Below are 23,062 nucleotides of genomic sequence, written 5' to 3' on the forward strand. Positions count from 1 at the left end.
TCTTTCTGGTTATGTTTTTACACCTATTCCAATCTCTCATTGGAAGATGAAGGAAATTTTCCGTGGTTAAGAATATCTTCATTTTCGTTCACTGACCATTTATTCCTGGCAAAGCACTTGGCTAAAGGTTTGACAAATGTCACTTCATTTAGTGTGATGGGAGATGAGGGTCATTTTCCACTTTACAGTGAGAAAACTAAAGCTGGAGACATCAAGCAATTAGCCATGACTACACAATTAATAAACCACAGCTCAGATATTTTAGCGTTCCAACAGGTGCCAGAGCTGGTGACAGCAGCCATGGCATCTCCATGCCTTTGACTAGCTTGGAGTCAGGAGTGGCTTCTTTAAAAAGGATTGCAAAACCAGCATGGGTTTACCAGCAGCATAGCTATGCTGATAGAACCCATGGGAAACAGGAGAACCCCACCCCCTACCCCACCCCAGACTCCAGAATCTCCCTTATCCAAGAAGGGAAGTTCATCCATTTTCTTCTTCAGTTTTTCCCTCTGTAGATATCTATTTTGTTGGAAAATTGTTTTTTCTAGATACCGGCTCTTCTCGAGTCCATGCATTTCTGAAACTCTTACCTTTTAAATGTAAAAATCCGAAACTCTCCTGAGAAGAACACTTTATTTTCTTTAGAAAGCATCCTGTCAGTTTCACAAGCACAGTTTATTTTTTTCTAGTTTATTCTCTTCCCCCCCCAACAATTAATTTTGAATCTTCCTGCCTCTAATGGTAATAAAATTCTCTCTTTTTCTCCCTAATATTAGAATGAAAAATGTGCTTTAGAGATAGTTAGGGTTTCTCAAGCTGTGATAAAGCACAATGGCCAAATGCAGCATCAGTTGGAAAAAGGTGTTTCGGCTTACATAGGTCAGGTTGCAGTCCACTGAGGGAAGTCAGGGCAGGAGTCTGGAGGCAGGACCTGAATCAGAGGCCGTGGAGGAAAGCGGCTTACTGGCTTGCTCTACACGGTTTGGTCACCTTGCTTTCTTATGCACCAGGACCGCCTGCCCAGGGGTAGTGACACCGCCCACAGTGGACTGCTCCCCCAACCCCCCAACAACCATTAATGAAGGTAATACCCCACAGGCTTGCCTACAGGCCAATCTTATGGGGGCGTTTTCTCAACTAAGAGTCCCCCTTTCTAGGTAGGCCTGTGTTTGTGTCAATTTGACAAAAACCAACCAACATAAATATCTTTTAATTTCTGCATGGTATATTTCTGAGAAGCAGGGAGTATATGGATGTTTAAGTTTGCTAGTATTTTATTTTATGCGGAGGATCCTTCTGTCAATGGAACAACTGTTTCTAAGAAATTGCCATTTATAAAGACCACGAAGTCATTCTTTCTCTTTCTTGACAGGAATGTTTATATTATTACGGAAGAGGTTCTGAGTTAAATGTTAGAGGGTAAAGATTATATTGTTGAAAACTAAACATGTGTTAAATTTTTTTACGATCATATATTAATAGTTCAAAGTAATGGGGATCATTATGGTATTTCCTGTAAAAACAGAGGCACTCTTTGCCAGCTATTCATCTACCTTGGGAATGATTACCAGACTAAATAAACAACTAGAAAAGTGTAATGGCAAAAGAACAATCAATAAATGAAATATGAAATAAACAGACACTGTAAATGAACTACAAATGGCCAATCAATGTATCAAAAATGTTTCATATCTTTAGTCATCAGAAGAATGAAAATATAAACTGTTTGTTTGTTTGTTTGTTTGTTTGTTTTCAAGACAGGGTTTCTCTGTGTAACCCTGGCTGACCTGGAACTCACTCTGTAGACCAGGCTGGCCTGGAACTCAGAAATCTACATGCCTCTGCCTCCCAACTGCTGGGATTAAAGGCGTGCGCCACCATGCCTGGTTAAACTTCTTTTATACAAGGTGTCAGTGAACTAAGTTATTAGCTTATTTTGTATTAAGTAAGACTACTTGGGCTGGAGCGATAACTCAGTCAAGAAAGTGCTTGAGTTTCTACCTCACAATCTTGAGGTCCTAAATTCCATCTCTAGAGTCCATGTTAAGTAAACAACAAAACACAGAACTGGCCATAGTGGTGGGTGCTTATAATCTCCTAGGTAGGCAGAGACAGACAGATCTGTGGAGCTTGTTGGGTAACTTAGCCCTTGAGAGGCCAAGGCAAAGGGATTCTGATTTTGAGGTCAGATTCAACCCGTCTTAATCTTTTGTTAGTCTCTTGCTTGATCACTCTGCTTCATATTTTGAGCTTCCTTGGCATTCTTTAAATAATGGAACACACACACACACACACACACACACACACACCACACTAAACAAAACAAAAAGCAAACCAACCAACCAACCAACCAACCAACCAACCAACGGTCCAACCGAAGAACAGTAGAGTCCGAAGATTTCATGGTAGAAGTATATCTGATACATGCATATACATATGCATAACAAGACTCTCTCTCTCTCACTCTCTCTCTCTCTCTCTCTCTCTCTCACACACACACACACACACACACACACAATGTATATATAGTTTTATACAAAACAAAAATAATGGATTTACATCTTTTAAATGGCTAAAATATCAAGACCATAATTTTGTAAACATTATATGAAACTCGTGTTCTGTGTCCATAAATAAAGTTTTATTGAGACACAGGCAGCCTCAGCTGTTTTTCTGATGTCTTTAGCTGCTTTACTCCCTTCATGGCAGCTATGGAGCTCTGACTTGCATAGCATGTGGCCCCCAGACATTAATATTGGCTCTCCGGACCTTTGCAGACAGTTGTTCTGCACCAAACTCAGGACCAGATATCTTAAATCACCCAGTACTCCTCACTTTCTGCGCAACCCACATCCAGCACACTTGCAGACTCTCAAGCTCTTCCTTCTTAGATTGCATCACAGGTGTGCTTTCTCTGCTCTCTGCTCTCACACCGGTTTTTCTGTGGATCACCTTGGTACGCTGTAAATTGCTTTGGCTCTTTCTGAACCTGCTTTCTGCACCCCACCCAACCCCGCCCCCGTAACAGTGGTACAGTAGTCAGGATGCTCCTATTAAAACTGAAGCCAGCTCGTGTTGCTGTCCTCTTGAAACCCCTCCAGTGGCTTCCCTTCCCAATTAGAATAACTACTCACAGTGTAATTCATATTTCTGTTGTAGACCTCTTGTTAATCTTCTGTTAGCCTTTCTCTTGCTCCCTTTCTTTTGAATTTGAACCTCATTGCTACCACCTGACTAATGCCCCCAACACAAACACACACGTTTATGTTTGCACATGTACATACTGCCCCCCATACACATTAGAGAAAGAATAGTTTCATTAAGATCAGGAAAGTGCAAACTTCTCACAGTAGATGCTTACATGATGCATGGCTATCATGTGTATGTGCATATGTGTGCATATATAGCGCATATCAATTCATGAAGCCATTTCTTAGTTTTTTACTTTCTTTGAGTCTTGCTAGAATGCTGGTTATTAAGCATTATAACTCTCCACCACACATTTCAACTTATTCTTCCTCACTTCCTCATTTTTTTTTCTTGGCACTAATTACTATCTGACATAGTACATATTTTACTAATTTTGTGGGTACTGTCTCTTGTACACTGTATCTCCTTAATACCTGGAATCATACCCCATACACAGTAGGTATTCAATAAATACTTTTGAATGATGTGTGGGAAAATGGTCGAAAATAAGGTTGACTCCAACATTCTAGAGAAGTTTGTAGCTGTACTGGGTATTTTTCGAGTTTAATTTCTAATTGCAGTCTATTGGGCGTTTTCATGCATGTGTAGAATACCCAGGTTTCCTTTTTAAAGGATCCTTCTGGGTTCCCAGAGTTAGTTAATACATAATATTGTAAAGGAGGATATCAGTCCAGAGGCAATGAGAGCAACCCAGGGAAGAGAAGGAATATCTGAACTACTATGTTGGTTGGTTCACATTATACCAAAGGAAACCATCAAGGGCTTCCCCTAAGGGAATTGGCATAGTGGTCAACTTAATATAAAAAGACATGAGTGCTGAGACCGCCAAGATCTATAATACCCTCCACATTTATATAACTTTTATTAGAGCATATTATTATAAATGTTCTGAGAATTGTATTATTAGCTATTACTGTTAATCATATTGATTTTAGTTTATAAGTTAAATTTTATGGTAGATGTATATGTATAGAAAAAAGCACAATGCATGTAAGACTTGGTATGTCTGCAGTTCAGCTATCTTGGGCGTGAGGTGTGTCGCAGGGCATTGCCTATGGAAACGAGAGATATTGTAAGCATTTAGTAGCTGTCAGGTATAACTATTTAATTGCTCTCATTATTATCATTAGTTGATTTGTCCAGAACCTAAACAAGTCATCTTGCTGGCTCCTCTGTAGTCTTCATTGATAGGTCTTGTTCATGCAGCCAATATCCAAGGCTACGGTGTAAAGTTTAGAGGGAGAGTAGGCCAGTGTGCTGTCTTGCTGCAGCCATTCTGAGTCATGGGAAGAGGTAGCAGGAATTCCCTTTGTCTTCTTTTCCTGGTGCTTGCACACAGAATTCTTGGCTTCTTCTTCAGCTCATGCCTGTATGATTCCCCTAGACATTCCGTAGATTGAACCAAGCGGGGAGCATCCTCTCTCGCCCGCACAGCCACTCACAAGTAAAGAATATTATATTTTGAAATGCTGTTTTGAAAGTTGACTCTGAAGATTAGTGTGTTCTAGAGAATGCAGAAAACTAAAACTGGGGGCATGAAATATCCCCTTGGAATTTTCCATTCCACCTGCTTTTCTCTCTTGCTCCCTGATTTCTTGTTGTTAAGCAACAATTGGATTATCTCATTTCCTATCTGTATGAAATGCTTAGTGGGAATTATGCTAATGTAGTTTCCATTGCTCTCTTGGCAGAGATTAAAGTGTAGTTTCCCTTTCGGGTTCAGAGGACACTCTTCTGAAAAGTCATTAATATTGCATAGCAGGCTCAGTTTCATAAAATCTCAAATATAAACTTTGTTCTTTACCAATCAAATAAGGGTAATTTGATGGTTGTTGTTATGAATGGATTTCTGGAGTAGATTTACAGTCATAAAATATCCATTGATTCTCATTTACTCTTTCAGATGTATTTGATGAACTGAGAAAACTTTCTGCCTCTCTTTGTGTTTCTGTGTTTCTGCCTCTCTGCCTCTGTCTGTCTGTCTGTCTGTCTGTCTCTCTGTCTCTCTCTCTCTCTCTGTGTTTGTGTGTAATGGAAGTAACCAAAGATAACAATGACAAGTGTGAAAGGTAGCATGAACACACACAATGTGTTTTCATTCTTCTGAATAACTGCTTTGTAGACCTCCGTCCTGTGGATGGTCATATCTTCCTGGCAAATGCAGATCTCTAACCACTGTTTTTTTTTTAAATTTTTAATATTTTTTTATTACATATTTTCCTCAATTACATTTCCAATGCTATCCCAAAAGTCCCCCATACCCCCCCTCCTTCCCTACCCACCCATTCCCATTCTTTTGGCTCTGGCATTCCCCTGTATTGGGGCATATAAAGTTTGTAAGTCCAATGGGCCTCTCTTTCCAGTGATGGCCGACTAGGCCATTTTTCGATACATATGAAGCTAGAGACAAGAGCTCCGGGGTACTGGTTAGTTCATCATGTTGTTCCCCCTATAGGGTTGCATATCCCTTTAACTCCTTGGGTACTTTCTCTAGCTTCTCCATTGGGAGCCCTGTGATCCATCCAATAGCTGACTGTGAGCATCCACTCCTGTGTTTGCTAGGCCCCTGCATAGTCTCACAAGAGACAGCTATATCTGGGTCCTTTCAGCAAAATCTTGCTAGTGTATGCAATGGTGTCAGCGTTTCGAAGCTGATTATGGGATGGAACCCTGGATATGGCAGTCTCTAGATGGTCCATCCTTTCATCACAGCTCCAAACTTTGTTTGTGTAACTCCTTCTATGGGTGTTTTGTTCCCAATTCTAAGAAGGGGCATAGTGTCCACACTTTGGTCTTCATTCTTCTTGAGTTTCATGCGTTTAGCAAATTGTATCTTGTATCTTGGGTATCCTAAGTTTTGGGCTAATATCCACTTATCAGTGAATACATATTGTGTGAGTTCCTTTGTGATTGTGTTACCTCACTCAAGATGATGCCCTCCAGGTCCATCCATTTGGCTAGGAATTTCATAAATTCATTCTTTTTAATAGCTGAGTAGTACTCCATTGTGTAAATGTACCATAATTTCTGTATCCATTCTTCTGTTGAGGGGCATCTGGGTTCTTTCCAGCTTCTGGCTATTTTAAATAAGGCTGCTATGAACATAGTGGAGCATGAGTCCTTCTTACCGGTTGGGACATCTTCTGGATATATGCCCAGGAGAGGTATTGCTGGATCCTCCGGTAGTACTATGTCCAATTTTCTGAGGAACCGCCAGACTGATTTCCAGAGTGGTTGTACAAGCTTGCAATCCCACCAACAATGGAGGAGTGTTCCTCTTTCTGCACATCCTCGCCAGCATCTGCTGTCACCTGAATTTTTGATCTTAGCCATTCTGACTGGTGTGAGATGGAATCTCAGGGTTGTTTTGATTTGCATTTCCCTGATGATTAAGGATGTTGAACATTTTTTCAGGTGCTTCTCTGCCATTTGGTATTCCTCAGGTGAGAATTCTTTGTTCAGTTCTGAGCCCCATTTTTTAATGGGGTTATTTGATTTTCTGGAGTCCACCTTCTTGAGTTCTTTATATATATTGGATATTAGTCCCTTATCTGATTTAGGATAGGTAAAGATCCTTTCCCAATCTGTTGGTGGTTTTTTTGTCTTATTGATGGTGTCTTTTGCCTTGCAGAAGCTTTGCAGTTTCATGAGGTCCCACTTGTCAATTCTCGATCTTACAGCACAAGCCATTACTGTTCTATTCAAGAATTTTTCCCCTGTGCCCATATCTTCAAGGCTTTTCCCCACTTTCTCCTCTATAAGTTTCAGTGTCTCTGGTTTTATGTGAAGTTCCTTGATCCACTTAGACTTGACCTTAGTACAAGGAGATAGGAATGGATCGATTCGCATTCTTCTACATGATAACAACCAGTTGTGCCAGCACCATTTGTTGAAAATGCTGTCTTTCTTCCACTGGATGTTTTTAGCTCCCTTGTCAAAGATCAAGTGACCGTAGGTGTGTGGGTTCATTTCTGGGTCTTCAATTCTATTCCATTGGTCTATTTGTCTGTCACTATACCAGTACCATGCAGTTTTTATCACAATTGCTCTGTAGTAAAGCTTTAGGTCTGGCATGGTGATTCCACCAGAGGTTCTTTTATCCTTGAGAAGAGTTTTTGCTATCCTAGGTTTTTTGTTATTCCAGATGAATTTGCAGATTGCACTTTCTAATTCGTTGAAGAATTGAGTTGAAATTTTGATGGGGATTGCATTGAATCTGTAGATTGCTTTTGGCAAGATAGCCATTTTTACAATGTTGATCCTGCCAATCCATGAGTATGGGAGATCTTTCCATCTTCTGAGATCTTCTATAATTTCTTTCTTCAGAGACTTGAAGTTTTTATTATACAGATCTTTCACTTCCTTAGTTAGAGTCACGCCAAGATATTTTATATTATTTGTGACTATTGAGAAGGGTGTTGTTTCCCTGATTTCTTTCTCAGCCTGTTTATTCTTTGTGTAGAGAAAGGCCATTGATTTGTTTGAGTTAATTTTATATCCAGCTACTTCACCGAAGCTGTTTATCAGGTTTAGGAGTTCTCTGGTGGAATTTTTAGGGTCACTTATATATACTATCATATCATCTGCAAAAAGTGATATTTTTACTTCATCTTTTCCAATTTGCATCCCCTTGATCTCCTTTTGTTGTCGAATTGCTCTGGCTAGGACTTCAAGTACTATGTTGAATAGGTATGGAGAAAGTGGACAGCCTTGTCTAGTCCCTGATTTTAGAGGGATTGCTTCAAGCTTCTCACCATTTACTTTGATGTTAGCTACTGGTTTGCTGTAGATTGCTTTTATCATGTTTAGGTATGGGCCTTGAATTCCTGATCTTTCCAAGACTTTTATCATGAATGGGTGTTGGATTTTGTCAAATGCTTTTTCCACATCTAACGAGATGATCACGTGGTTTTTGTCTTTGAGTTTGTTTATATACTGGATTACATTGATGGATTTCCGTATATTGAACCATCCCTGCATCCCTGGGATGAAACCTACTTGGTCAGGATGGATGATTGTTTTGATGTGTTCTTGGATTCGGTTAGCAAGAACTTTATTGAGTATTTTTGCATCAATATTCATAAGGGATATTGGTCTGAAGTTTTCTATCTTTGTTGGGTCTTTTTGTGGTTTAGGTATCAGAGTAATTGTGGCTTCATAGAATGAGTTGGGTAGAGTACCTTCTGTTTCTATTTTGTGGAATAGTTTGTGAAGAACTGGGATCAGATCTTCTTTGAAGGTCTGATAGAACTCTGCACTAAACCCATCTGGTCCTGGGCTTTTTTTTGGTTGGGAAACTATTAATGACTGCTTCTATTTCTTTGGGGGATATAGGGCTGTTTAGATCATTAACCTGATCTTGATTCAGCTTTGGTACCTGGTATCTGTCTAGAAACTTCTCCATTTCATCCAGGTTCTCCAGTTTTGTTGAGTATAGCTTTTTGTAGAAGGATCTAATGGTGTTTTGGATGTCTTCAGGATCTGTTGTTATGTCTCCTTTTTCATTTCTGATTTTGTTAATTTGAATGTTTTCCCTGTACCCTCTAGTGAGTCTGGCTAAGGGTTTATCTATCTTGTTGATTTTCTCAAAGAACCAGCTCCTTGATTGGTTGATTCTTTGAATAGTTCTTCTTGTTTCCACTTGGTTGATTTCGCCCCTGTGTTTGATTATTTCCTGCCATCTTCTCCTCTTGGGTGAATTTGCTTCCTTTTGTTCTAGTGCTTTTTGGTGTGTTGTCAAGCTGCTAATGTGTGCTCTCTCTAGTTTCTTTTTGGAGGCACTCAGAGCTATGAGTTTTCCTCTTAGAAATGCTTTCATTGTGTCCCATAAGTTTGGGTATGTTGTGGCTTCATTTTCATTGAACTCTAAAAAGTTCTTAATTTCTTTCTTTATTCCTTCCTTGACCAAGGTATCATTGAGAAGAGTGTTGTTCAGTTTCCACGTGAAGGTTGGCTTTCTATTATTTATTTTGTTATTGAAGATCAGCCTTAGTCCATGGTGATCTGATAGGATGCATGGGACAATTTCAATATTTTTGTATCTGTTGAGGCCTGTTTTGTGACCAATTATGTGGTCAATTTTGGAGAAGGTACCATGAGGTGCTGAGAAGAAGGTATATCCTTTTGTTTTAGGATAGAATGTTCTGTAGATATCTGCCAGATCCAGATGATTCATAACTTCTGTTAGTTTCACTGTGTCCCTGTTTAGTTTCTGTTTCCATGATCTGTCCATTGGTGAAAGTGGTGTGTTGAAGTCTCCCACTATTATTGTATGAGGTGCAATGTGTGCTTTGAGATTTATTAAAGTTTCTTTAATGAATGTGGCTGCCTTTGTATTTGGAGCATAGATATTCAGAATTGATAGTTCCTCTTGGAGGATTTTACCTTTGATGAGTATGAAGTGCCCCTCCCTGTCTTGTTTGATGACTTTGGGTTGGAAGTCAATTTTATCAGATATTAGAATGGCTACTCCAGCTTGTTTCTTCATGCCATTTGCTTGGAAAATTGTTTTCCAGCCTTTCATTCTGAGGTAGTGTCTATCTTTTTCTCCGAGATGAGTTTCCTGTAAGCAGCAAAATGTTGGGTCTTGTTTGTGTAGCCAGTTTGTTAGTCTATGTCTTTTTATTGGGGAGTTGAATCCATTGATATTAAGAGATATTAAGGAAAAGTAATTGTTGCTTCCTGTTATTTTTGTTGGCATTCTGATCTTGTGGCTGTCTTCTTTTAGGTTTGTTGAGGGATTACCTTCTTGTTGTTTCTAGGGTGTGGTTCCCGTCCTTGTACTGGTTTTTTTCTGTTATTATCCTTTGACGGGCTGGATTCGTGGAGAGATAATGTGTGAATTTGGTTTTGTCGTGGAATACTTTGGTTTCTCCATCTATGTTAATTGAGAGTTTGGCTGGGTATAGTAGCCTGGGCTGGAATTTGTGATCTTTTAGTGTCTGTATAACATCTGTCCAGGATCTTCTAGCTTTCATAGTCTCTGGTGAAAAATCTGGTGTAATTCTGATAGGCTTGCCTTTATATGTTACTTGGCCTTTTTCTCTTACTGCTTTTAGTATTCTATCTTTATTTAGTGCATTTGTTGTTGTGATTATTATGTGTAGGCAGGTATTTCTTTTCTGGTCCAGACATTTGGAGTTCTGTAGGCTTCTTGTATGTTCATGGGCATCTCTTTCTTTAGATTTGGGAAGTTTTCTTCTATAATTTTGTTGAAGATGTTTGCTGGTCCTTTGAGTTGAAAATCTTCATTCTCATCCACTCCTATTATCCGTAGGTTTGGTCTTCTCATTGTGTCCTGTATTTCCTGGATGTTTTGAGTTAGGATCTTTTCGCATTTTCCATTTTCCTTGATTGTTGTGCTGATGTTCTCTATGGAATCTTCTGCACCTGAGATTCTCTCTTCCATCTCTTGTATTCTGTTGCTGATGCTTGCATCTATGGTTCCAGATTTCTTTCCTAGGGTTTCTATCTCCAGTGTTGCCTCATTTTGGGTTTTCTTTATTGTGTCTACTTCACTTTTTAGGTCTAGTATGGTTTTGTTCATTTCCATCATCTGATTGGATGTGTTTTCCTGCTTCTCTTTAAGGACTTCTACCAGTTTGGTTGTGTTTTCCTGTTTTTCTTTAAGGACTTGTAACTCTTTAGCCATGTTCTCCTGTAGTTCTTTAAAGTTCTTCTTGATGTCCTCTACCATCATCATGAGATATGCTTTTAAATCCAGGTCTAGCTTTTCAGGTGTTTTGGGGTGCCCTGGACTGGGGGAAGTGGGAGTGCTGGGTCCTGATGATGGTGAGTGGTCTTGGTTTCTGTTAGTAGGATTCTTATGTTTACATCTCGCCATCTGGTAATCTCTGGAGTTGTTATAGTTGTCTCTGTTCAGAGGTTGTTCTTCTGGTGATTCTGAGTATCGTCTGTCAGCAGACCTGGGAGACAGGCTCTCTCCTCTGATTTTCAGTGGTTAGAGCACTCCCTGCTGACAAGCTTTCCTCTTAAAGGGAAGGTGTACAGATATCTGGCGTTTGGACCTCCTCCTGGCCGAAGAAGAAGGCGGAAAACAGGACCTTTCCCAGATGCTATGTTGCTTTGGCAGGTCACAGAAGCTGTAGGCTTCTGTGGTGTACTCTCTCAGCTGTGCGGAATAACTTCCTAAGTTCAGTGGAGTCCTGGATCCAAGATGTGCTCCCTGCTCCTGAGGCAGAGGGCTCCTGTGCAGGGCAGACCACTGTCTTCCAGCTGGGAGGGTGCCGGATGTCTGCGGCCCTAAAAGGGTGCTGCCTCAGCGGCTCTGTGGCTCCCACCTGTCCCAGAAGCTGTCTGCCTCTGTGGCTCTCACTCTCACCTTTACAGAGTAAGTTCGGCGGAGTCCCGGAGCCAAGATGGCGCTCCCTGCAGGGCAGATCACTGTCCTCCGGCTGGGAGGGTGCTGGATGTCTGTGGCCCCAAAAGGGTGCTGCCTCAGCGGCTCTGTGGCTCCCACCTGTCCCAGAAGCTGTCTGCCTCTGTGGTCCTCACTCTCACCTGTACAGACTAAGTTCGGCGGAGTCCCGGAGCCAAGATGGCGCTCCCTGCAGGGCAGATCACTGTCCTCCGGCTGGGAGGGTGCCGGATGTCTGCGGCCCCAAAAGGGTGCTGCCTCAGCGGCTCTGTGGCTCCCGCCTGTCCCAGAAGCTGTCTGCCTCTGTGGTCCTCACTCTCACCTGTACAGACTAAGTTCGGCGGAGTCCCGGAGCCAAGATGGCGCTCCCTGCAGGGCAGATCACTGTCCTCCGGCTGGGAGGGTGCTGGATGTCAGTGGCCCCAAAAGGGTGCTGCCTCAGCGGCTCTGTGGCTCCCGCCTGTCCCAGAAGCTGTCTGCCTCTGTGGTCCTCACTCTAACCTGTACAGACTCGGTCTTGGTTTCTGTTAGTAAGATTCTTAAGTTTACCTTTCGCCATCTGGTAATCTCTGGAGTCGTTATAGTTGTCTCTGTTTAGAGATTGTTCTTCTGGTGATTCTGATTACAGTCTATCAGCAGACCTGGGAGACAGGCTCTCTCTTCTGATTTTCAGTGGTTAGAGCACTCTCTGCTGACAAGCTCTCCTCTTACAGGGAAGGTGCACAGATATCTGGTATTTGGACCTACTCCTGGCCGAAGAAGAAGGCCCAAAACAGGACCTTTCTCAGATGCTGTGTTGCTTTGGCAGGTCAGAGAAGCTGTCAGCTTCTGTGGTGCACACTCTCACCTGTGCAGACTAAGTTCCTAAGTTCGGTGGAGTCCCGGATCCAAGATGGCGCTCCCTGCTCTTGAGGCCTCTAACCACTGTTATGTCATGGGAAAGGTCGATAGTTCTTAAAGATAATTAACTAACTCCTTTGTTTTCCTTGGGGTCAGAACTCAGGGCCTGTTTACCACACATGCTCTAACACAGAGCTACATCCTTAGCCTCTATGTTGTGATGACTCGGAAGCAGATTCTTCATGGTGCCAGATGCATTATTAGTTTACAGGAGAGATGAATCCTGGGTTATCTTTTTTTGGAAATATCACGATCTGCAATTATAGAACCCTCAAGAACAGCTCTTCATTGGCAGCTGGGAATCCTTCTCAGTTTTCCTGGTGGATCAGGAAGTGTCCCCACCACGGTGTTACTTCCCGTCAAAACTCTGTCTTTCGATCTCTTCTGCTTCCAGAAGTAAACCAGAACCCCCTGGACCTCAACGCCCTGTTCTGTTCCCCTCTCCATCCTGTAGTAGGCCTCTGAGCAGAAAGGAAGATCTTGCTTTGAAGCAGTTTCCTGCTCCCGAGTCTCTTTTTCCAAGACAGGCAAACAATATAGTTAGTGAAATAAGCCCCTTTCTCACTCCATCTGCTTTCCTTATGAGAAGCATTTCTTGTGGAAACAATTCACCACTCCATTACCTTTACATGTGAAAAGACACAGAGGATTGTTTTTTGGGGGTTCTTTGTTTTTTTTTTCTTTCAAAGAAAGGACTTTCCAAAAAGCACCTCTTGACAGGGAATCCTTTGTGTTGGTTTATTCACTTTACCTTGTCAATGTTAGTTGTGAAAACACAGGAGGATTGGGGAATCTCCAAGAGGTCTGATGAACTAGTGTTTGCTGCTGTGATTTCATACTGAGCTGATTTTAAACACCCAGGGAGAAGTGCTGTGGATTGCCCCCAACCAGTGCTGCCCACAGTGTGCACCCAGGACTCCTGGCTCTTGTCACCATGAGGGAAAGATCCATGAGGTAAGTATTCTTTGTCTAAAGCTCAAGGTGCATTTGTGGGTTATTGACAGAAGAAAGACTAGTGCTAGATCTGGGTCGCTAAAAGGTGTTGGTGTATGTGTGTGTGTGTGTGTTTTGTTTTTCTTTGCATAGCCTGACTACAGAGGTAGGAGGCTTCTCTGGCTTTCTGTAGATGATTTTCTTTCTTTCTTTCCTTTTTTTCTTTTTGAACAAGATGAAAAGCATACTATTTATTCCATAAGCTCTACATAAATATTTGTACATTGAGTTTGTGTCTGTATAAAGAATAGGCTGAGAATGTTGATGTTGAAGAACTCATCATGTTGAATAATAACAGTACCCACTATCTTCCTTTTGTATGTTGATATAGATTTTTTCTTTGATAATTTTTAATAGCTCTGAGCTGGTGAGTAGGGCAGATGGAGCTACTCCCATGTCAAAGTTGTAAACAGGTTGCAAATGACATAATCGAGCTGAGAATTAGCTTTCTCTTTCTAGTCATAGTTCAGGGATGTTTCCCTTCAGGTACAGATTTTCAGTTTCAGGGCACTAACCTTAGAGATCTTGTTTTGGGGCCCTCCTAGGAACTGTAGGGAGTCCAGTGCCTTCCCTGGCTTTTCCTCACTGGGTGTGAGGAGCAATCCTCAGTCATGACAACAAGGAATGTCTGCAGGCATGGGCAAATGCTTCTTATCACCCTTTCCTGTCCTCCATCAAGAACCACAGTCCTGAGAATGCCTCCCAAAGATTCACTTTTTATTCCTGAGACTGAATTTTCTGGATCCTACAGGCTTAATTGTAGATACTAAATACTAATTTAAATTCAACATTGTAAGATTTATTGTAGAAATTATGAAAAGCATCCCTTTCTACCCTTGCTAAAAACATTACCCTGTCCTCCAAGGTAAAGTTGCGCACAGTTAAGAATGAAAGGCTCTTTGCGTTAATACTCATCTTCCACCTGATACACAATGTTCCTAGATTTAGTATCTCTGCCTATTCAGGAGAGAGTGTGGGTTAGCGGGATTTGATAAACCCATTCTCGGGCGCTATTCAGTATATGCACCTAACACTCACTGAGCACAATGCTCATGTCCCCAGGGACCAGATTATCTTCCTTGGCCCACTGTCTCCTAGAAACAGTAGGAAATGTCTCTTTCCGTTCCACACAATGTCTTGCTGAAAGACACCGAAGCAGGATCTGCACTGCAAAGGTCTTGATCCCGCCTGTCAATATGTGCTGCCTAAGCTAGTCTGTTTTCTAAGGGGGTGTCTCACCTTGAACTGCCACACATGATCCCCATGAAGTGGAGGCATTGCAGGGATGACTGGTGATGGGATTAATGGCAGCTCATCATGATTAGAACAGGTGTGTTGTTCCAGTTTCCTAAAATCCATGCTGGGTATTAGAATACAGGAGATACTAGCAGTCAAAATACAATCAGGATCTTGGCTGTGAGAGAGAAAGCCAGATACACTGAAAAGATTTGGTACCAGTGATAGGTGCCAAATAGGAGTTAATAGGTGTAAAACTGATTTAAGAGCACCCTTACAGGGGTTATCTTTGCAATTCATCAGGGGTCATTCGATGGACACCATCTGTTTACTTATGTGACATTTATATACATGTACAACCTTATATTTGAAGTTGTCTAAGAACATTAACAGCCATTTGAATATCTTCATAGTTATCTTGGCCTGTTAAACTAACCTAGAACTTGGCGCTGACCCTTCACCAAGGGTCAGTTTATTTAGTAAATATTGATAGGTGGGAAGACTCAGGCCATGACTCAATGATTTCCCCATCTTCTCCGTGTCCTTATTCCTGGGTTATGTAGTTACTGTTGTGGGTGGCCGGGCATTCGTAAGCCACAGGTCTCTTGTGGGTTAGTTATAAATTCCCTGTGCCTTTTAATTTTGCCTTTCCCTCTGCCCCCTTGCAGCTCACTCCTGCTGCAGTAATGTTAAAAGTTCTACACTGGATATGAACATGTTCATGCATGCTTTCCTATTTGTACTTTCAAAATGTATCCCCTCAGAAAATACCATCACTATATTTGCGGTCCTCCATGTAACTGCGAAAAAGGGTTGCATTTTGAGAACTGTGGCTTGGCTGGGAAATCGTTCATGGTCTACTTTTCCAAACAGACCCGGAGATCGATTCTTTTTAAAGTTGTGATGCAATCGAATCTCACCACAAATTACAAGGATTATAATCTTTGTCTTCTTACTCCCCAACCCCCACCGTAACCTCTAGCTTCTCTTCCAAATCCAGTGTTCCTGATTTTCCTGAGCAGGTGACACCTGTTTTTGTATGAGCCTGGCCTTGTCATTCACATTGCTAGGGCATTTCTCTGGATCCTACAACCCCCCCCCCCCCAACCTCTCCCTTTCCTTTAAGCTTCTTTAGGAAGCAGTTTTTACTGTAGTAAGCCTCTCTCTGGCTGCTGGCTTGCATCTCAGAAGGCTGATTATGGTGACTTTCCTGGCAGCTGTAAACTAGCCTGGTGTTTTAGGTCTTTGCTGTTGTGTTCCAAAGTGGAAACTTGGGCCTGCTGAGAGATTTAGTAGGGGCTTGAAGGTATCCTAGGTGAGAAGGGAAAGGAAAATTGAAGGGATACTGTCCCCTGTAACCATGGTTCAAGTTCGGAGAAGTCAACAGAAGGCTGAGTTCGGGGCCATGTGGTAGGTACCCTGCAGCGAAAAGCTAAGCCCCAAGGAAGGATGCCTCTGTCTGCAGGAGCCAGGGTCACATGGAGCTCTCAACTCAGCAAGCCACAAAAAGCCTAAAGACCTTTCCTTGAGTAGGGAGGACTCTGGAGCCTTTTGGCTGCCTCCAAGTTGTTAGGAGTGCATTGCTACATAGGTTGTTGGAGCCAGAACTGTGGAGACAGTTTTATCTCCAGCCTTTCCCATGAGATCTCTATACATTATTCTCCTTGGGGTCTTGCCAAGCAGTCAGGGCACAAGCCTCAAATGGAGGTATTTGAATGATTGTTTTCTTGTCCCTTGTGGTTGGCTCAGAAAGAGGAGGGGGAAGCACCAGTAATTTTTCCTCTCTTCCTCACTCATTTAATCCTAACACATAATGACTTGAGTCTAAGAAGAAAGCGCATAAAGATTCACCAAAGACAGAAAGCATCAGGAGGCAGTGGCTCACATGAGCCAAGAGAGGTGCAGGGAGCCTGGAAACTTACATCCCTCTCCATGAGGGCAAAGGAGAGCTAAATTACATATGTGAGAGAAGAAATTAATATTGGACTCATTCTTGTTCTACTCTAAGTACAGGGTATAATTATAAAAATGCACTGAACATTCTGAGCTGTTTAGAATTCTGAATTTATAACCTTATAAAAGGAGCAAATTATGTGAAGAAAAAAAATGTACTTTTTGCCGGGCGTGGTGGCACATGCCTTTAATCCCAGCACTCGGGAGGCAGAGGCAGGCAGATTTCTGAGTTCGAGGCCAGCTTGGTCTACAAAGTGAGTTCCAGGACAGCCAGGGCTATACAGAGAAACCCTGTCTTGAAAAACAAAAACAAATACAACAACAACAACAAAATGTCCTTTTTTTAATTCTTTTAGTAAACCAGGCAGCTACTTTATGACCATATCTCTTCTTTGGACTTATGTCAACACTCACTAACTTGTTAGTTGACTGTTAGTCTGTAGGATTTGCTATTACCAATTGCCAAAAATCTCATGTTTTCAAAGGGTATTAACGAAGTTAAAGTGGTGTAGCAAAAGCTAGTTCTTGTGGGAGCATGGCCAGATGCATGTATACTCCTTGATTTTATATAGCTCTCCTTGCTGCCACAGTGTTTATTAAAAATAATGCATTTGTAAATGGGTATGGAGAACCCTGTGAAATTCTTTATATAGATACAAATAACATTTGGCATGTGCAGGACCCCTTGATCTTTAGGCTGAGTGTTTTGCATGCATTACCAATCAATCCTCAGAGTACTCAGGAGAAGGACAGAAGATAAAGGTGGAGGGGGGCATTCGTGGCTCATCCTCTCAGGACATAAGGGATTAATTCTCCTCCCTTGCCCTGTGCACTTTGGGTCACCTGCAGGAGATAGCTGTGAGGCTTCGACATGCAACAGCGGAGTCTCCATCCTGAGTGATCTCTGGTATTCATACAATTCTCAAGTTCTTAGGAAGGGAGAAGCCACTGCTTAATTTCATGTCTCCTGAATGAGATGATAGATTCACATGATCACAGAGCCCGAAGGTACTAAAGAGCTTTACGGACACAGCCCTTTCATTTTACAAATGAGAAACCTTGGTGATTGACAGGCTGTTATTATAGTTAATTTTTGTGGTCTGTGTCTGAAAGGTGGTATGATTACAGATGGTTTAGAAACAAGTCAGTGACTTTTTTTTTTTAAACAAAAAGCAAGGTCTTATTTTAATGAACTGAAATGTCTAGACATTTGGAAATGTGGCCTTTGTCTCTGGCCATAAGACCCTGTGTGTGCTCAATCTCATCTGATCTCAGAAACAAAGCAAGATAGAACTCGATTAGTACCAGGATGGGAGGAATAGTTTTCTCTTAATCAAGTAAAACTCTCACTTCCAGTTCTTTTATATAATATTCAGAGCTGACTTACATGAGCTGATTCATTAGATATTCCCAATAGTAACTTACTTTGTTGTGACAAAAGTAACGGTGTTCTATGAGTGAACAAGTGGACAATAGAAAAATACAAAAGCAAAAATAAATTCCATAAGTAAAGCCAGTGTCCTGAAAGCACTGTTAACAGTCCCTAAAGGGTTGTTTTCTGTTGTTGGAAGGAGAGGTGGCAGATGAGGGAGGCAGATGAACAGGTAGGTAGGTAGACAGATAACACATACGAAAGTGTTTTCACACAGGACGAAACTATGTCAGATACACACTTTATGTCTCCCCCTTCCTACAATAATGTTATAACTACTTTCCAGGCACACTCTGAGAGGACATTATTTTCTGTTGGTGGCTGTGTGGGTGGTTTTGCATTTTCCACTAAAAGGTTGCACTTTCACTAGAAAGAACAAGGTGGAATCCATACCCTGAAGCCCATTTCACATGTCATTGATAATTTTCTTCAGGTAACTTTTTAAGGGTCAAATTAGCAGGGCAAAGCATCTCTTAAAAAAAAAAAACAGTCTACCAAACAACCAAACAAAAAACAAACAAACATAGTAAACAAACAAGAGCAGAGGAAACCCATGGGTTCCTTGTAGAAGAGTAGGAGAGGACCAAGTCCTTTCTTTTATTTATAAAATGTTTGAAAGGTCTAGCTGAGAAGCAAGACTAAAAACTATTCAGGTGTTACCTCTGATGAGTTGACATGTGAGTATCTGGCAAAGTGGCGTCACTGTCAAGCTAATTAGAATACCCATCACCACCCATGCAGCATACTTGATCCCAGAATCATCTTCTCTCACATGTGAAGGGATGTGTCATCTACATGTAATTTACCCATTACCACTCTGCTGTAGACTCCATCAACCACTACCGTACCCATGTGAGTCCCTCTGCATGCTCACATGGGCCCTAGCTGCCTCTTCGACCTTGTGAACCTTTCTAAAGCTCCTAGTGATGTAACACTATGACATCATTTCATTTTTACACACAAGAAAGCAAGATTGACCTAATTCCATCCCAAAGGTAAAAAAAAGATTAACCTGAGACCTGAAAGTGTGCAGGCTAGTGCAGGAAATGCTTGGCTCAGCCATAGCAATTGTGTGTACAAGTGCCCTCTTGCATTCTCTGGAAGCCTGTCTGGAGGAGAGAGTAGTATGATAGTAAGCTGAGACCCAGATCGCTGGGTTACTATGACTACCTGGGACTAACTTGTTACAGAAATAGCCCAGAGTTTTCCTAATTTCATATTAGACTTGACATGCTTGCACAGTAATGGAATACTGACTTGTTCAGTTAAGTTAAGGCTCCTTTGTGTCTCCGATGGAAAACTACTTTAGATGCCAGTTTGAAATAGCAGGAGAATTGCTTTTACAACTTCTAGGTGTAATCACTAGGTTGTTTTGGTGACTGAATGCGTAGAATGTGTGATGCTTTGACTAGAACCCATATAGAAGCACACCCATCATAGTAGGCTTAAAAGAGGCAAACGGGAACAGGGTCCAGTATTTAGGAAAGCTTTTATGAAACTAGTTCCCCTATGTACCTTGGAAAGTACAGCATCTGATCATTCTGAAACTAAACACTGGGGCAACTGTTTCTCTAATCAGGCAGTGCACACATAGATGTTGACATGCTGGTTCATTTGGCATCACATCCGAGGATGGCTAATTTAGACACTTTGGGTACTGCCTAAATTGTGTACTGCCCCGAACATGGAGATTGTGATAACCCAGCATAAAGTAGGTTAAATGGTTCTATATATGTGGCCGGATAGTTTTCCTGGGACCATCTTTTATTCTACGGTTTGTAAGAAAACTGGTTAGAGTAGGGGACTCCTTTGGCCCTTCTATTTAATTCCTAGGAATGTGAGATCAGTGGGTGTGTGTGTCAGGAGAGAGAGAGAGAGAGAGAGAGAGAGAGAGAGAGAGAGAGAGAGAGAGAGAGAGAGAGAGAGAGAGAATGAATTATGAATGAGAATATATAGACTAAAGATTAACCAGGATTGCAAGTTAAAAAAGGAAACAAATCCCAGTGAGAGCTTTTGGAAGGGAGAGAGTCTGGGGTCAGGGGTGTAGCTCAGTGGCAGTTGAATATGTGCATTGCATTAGGAAGATCTTGGGTTTAGTTCCCACCCAGCACCTCCCATATAAAAGAATGACTTGATAGACTATGCATTGTGGCACACTCTTGCATTCCCTGCTGCTTGGGAGACTGAGGCAAGAGGATTACTTAACTCTAGGAGTTTAAGGCCAACATAAATGGCATCATGAGCATTCTCAAATTTATGATTGGGCTGCTGTGAAGATCCCTGAAGATGTGTTTGTGTTCATTTTACTTTGGGATTTATAATTTTTCCAAGTGATAGATGTGATAGCATCAATTGTCAACTTGACAATCTAGACTTAGCTAAGAGACAGATATCTGGGCATGACTTAGAGTCTTACCTTGCTTGCATTAATAGTGGTGAGAACGCTTAACCAGCTGTGAGTGACACTGTTCCCTGGATGGGATCCTGGACTACATAGGTGGAGAAAGGCTGAGCAGTAGCCTGCACTGATCTCTCTCTGCTTCATGACTGTGCAGTTGATGGTATAACCAACTGCTTCATGCTTCTCCCACCTTGACCCCCTTGCTGTAAATCTACAACTTGACTTGTGAACCACAATAAGTTCCTTTTGTCAGAGTATTATGACAGTGAGAAAAGAAACTAAGACAATGGCATTGGAGTCATCTGCTTTCTTCTTCCATCTCTCTGAAGCTTTCAAACAAAATCTTGGAGGTTGTCTTAGTTAGGGTTTTACTGCTATGAACAGATACTGTGACAAATGCAAGTTTTATAAAGGGCAACATTTAATTGGGGCTGGCTTACAGGTTTAGAGGTTCAGTCCATTATCATCAAAACTGGAGCATGGCAGCATCCAGGCAAGCATGGTGCAGGAGGAGCTGAGAGTTCTACATCTTCATCTGAAGGCTGCTAATAGAGTACTGACTTCCAAGCAGCTAGGATGATGGTCTTAAAGCCCATGCTCACAGTGACACATCTACTCCAATAGGCCACCCCGTCTAATAGTGCCACCCCCTGGACCGAGCATATGCAAACCATAATAGAGGTATTCAAAAGAAAGTATATCTTTAAATTACAGTGAACAGTATCACTCACAGCTGGTTAAGGGTTCCCACCACCATAAATGCAAGCAATGTAAGACTCTACAGTCATGTCCAGGTACCTGTCTCTTAGCTAAGTCTAGATTGTCAAGTTGACAACTGATACTATCATATCCATCATTTGGAAAATTATGATTCTCAAAGTAAAATGAATACAAATTCATCTTCAGGTTTCTCCAGTAAAACCTTGCCAGTTCAGTTCTCTCCCATCTTTTCCAAGCTCCTGTGTTATACAAGAGAAGGTTTGTTTCTGTTGGTCTGTCAGAAGTCTGGGGGTCTGAAGCTAACATTTTTTCTACTTCACTTACAGCATGGCACAGAGTGGGCTTCAGCTCCATGTACTGTGTGCTCTTGCACACATGGAGAGGTGAGATGCTCACACCAACAATGCACCCCATTATCATGTGGACCACAGGAGCTGGAATTCCTTGCTGAAGGACGCTGCTGCCCTATCTGTGTGGGCACTGGGAGTGAGTATGAGCTGGTGTGCAGGGACCTTCTCTGCTTTGGAGGTTACAGATGATATCTCCACTCTCCTCTTCCTTGTTCAGTGTGGATCAAAGATTCTGGAGTCCCTTACTATTTGAACCAAGGTGTGGCCTGAATAGATTGTTGGGTCACATTGCAAATGTGGGATTCTGCTGTCTCTTATTTGTATGCTTTGCCTTGGCCCACTGAATCCCTTTCCACTTCCATCCTCTGAGAGGGAAAGGAGCAGGGAAACAGTCCATTGGTTTGACTTCATGAAGCCAAGAGCACCCTTTCTCCCTTGATAGACAGAAGGACCGGACCTGTTCTCTGTAGTATTGCGACTGCCGATCTGTCTGCTGTTTCTTGAGATGGTGTAATATTTTTCCTTAAGACAAGCACAGTGGTGGCAGAGAGTGGGTTGGGGTGGGGGTCTTTCCTTTGTGTTTCCTGCAATCTCACTGAACAGATTCCTCCTGCTATAAGCTAAGGCACCTGGCTCTCTCACAGCAAGCCACGAGCATGCTTCCTAGACTTGTCCTTTGAACCAAATGCGTCGGTTTCATCACATTTTAGAGACAGGCACCCTGTTGTGATTTGATAGCTAATAGTATGGACTTTATTAGAAGTAGGAATGAGCAGCACCCCCCCCCCCCCCCGTGCTCTCTGCTGGCATGTAACGATTAGAATACTTCTTATATTCAGTGTCAATTGGAACCCATGCTCTCATCTTTTCCCTTTCAAAACAATCCCCCTGGTTTCTTCCCACCTCTGCAGAGCTTTGTTATAGAGATGGCACAGCTTTCAAAGTATGCCCACAAAATCATGGAAGTAGAATATTTGCCGTATGCATTTCAGAACTTGCCAGCCAGCTGATAGGAGCACAGTCCACTGCTCTGAGCAAAATAACCCTCAATGTGAAAATCTATGAGCAGCCAAGTGGAGATAGCACAGGGTGTGTGATGCCCCAGTTTCTTGGGATCCCTCTTAGATCTTAGGCATTTTTTCATTGGTCCTTTGTGCAAAAGGCATATTCAAGGCCTTTTGCCTCAAGAGATTAGCGCATCATTTAGGAGAAGCTCTCTAACTGGTGAAAATTCATTTCCTGTTCAAAAAGTAAAGAAAGCTCTTCCTTTGCATCTATGGTCTCTCTGTATGTGAAGAATTCTGTATTTTCTATTCTGTGGATCAGAATACTCAAAAGGTGAGAGGAGACACTCCCAGGCTTGCTATGACTTCCCATGGGGTGGGCCATGGCACATAGAAAACATGAATAAGCCCACCCTCCCAGAACCAAGTTTCCTGACGAGGTGAAAAGGACTTGGGGGGCAGGCAGCTGAGAGCTTGGGGAGTCAG

General features: G+C 42.0%; 1 protein-coding gene across 2 annotated transcripts in view; it reads left to right on the forward strand.

The window, feature by feature from the left end:
* Fras1 (Fraser extracellular matrix complex subunit 1) overlaps nucleotides 1-23,062 on the forward strand; it is a 419,154-nt gene that overhangs the window by 158,137 nt on the left and 237,955 nt on the right. For both annotated transcript variants that reach the window (XM_021162463.3, XM_029477538.2), the window contains exons 4-5: nucleotides 13,349-13,441; nucleotides 21,549-21,708. In XM_021162463.3, the coding sequence (XP_021018122.1) occupies nucleotides 13,349-13,441; nucleotides 21,549-21,708 (253 nt within the window). The remainder of the gene's footprint in view (nucleotides 1-13,348; nucleotides 13,442-21,548; nucleotides 21,709-23,062) is intronic.

Source organism: Mus caroli, unplaced genomic scaffold (assembly GCF_978045245.1).
Source record: "Mus caroli unplaced genomic scaffold, Mus_caroli_1 scaffold_4, whole genome shotgun sequence".
In the NCBI taxonomy this organism is placed as follows: Eukaryota; Metazoa; Chordata; class Mammalia; order Rodentia; family Muridae; genus Mus; species Mus caroli.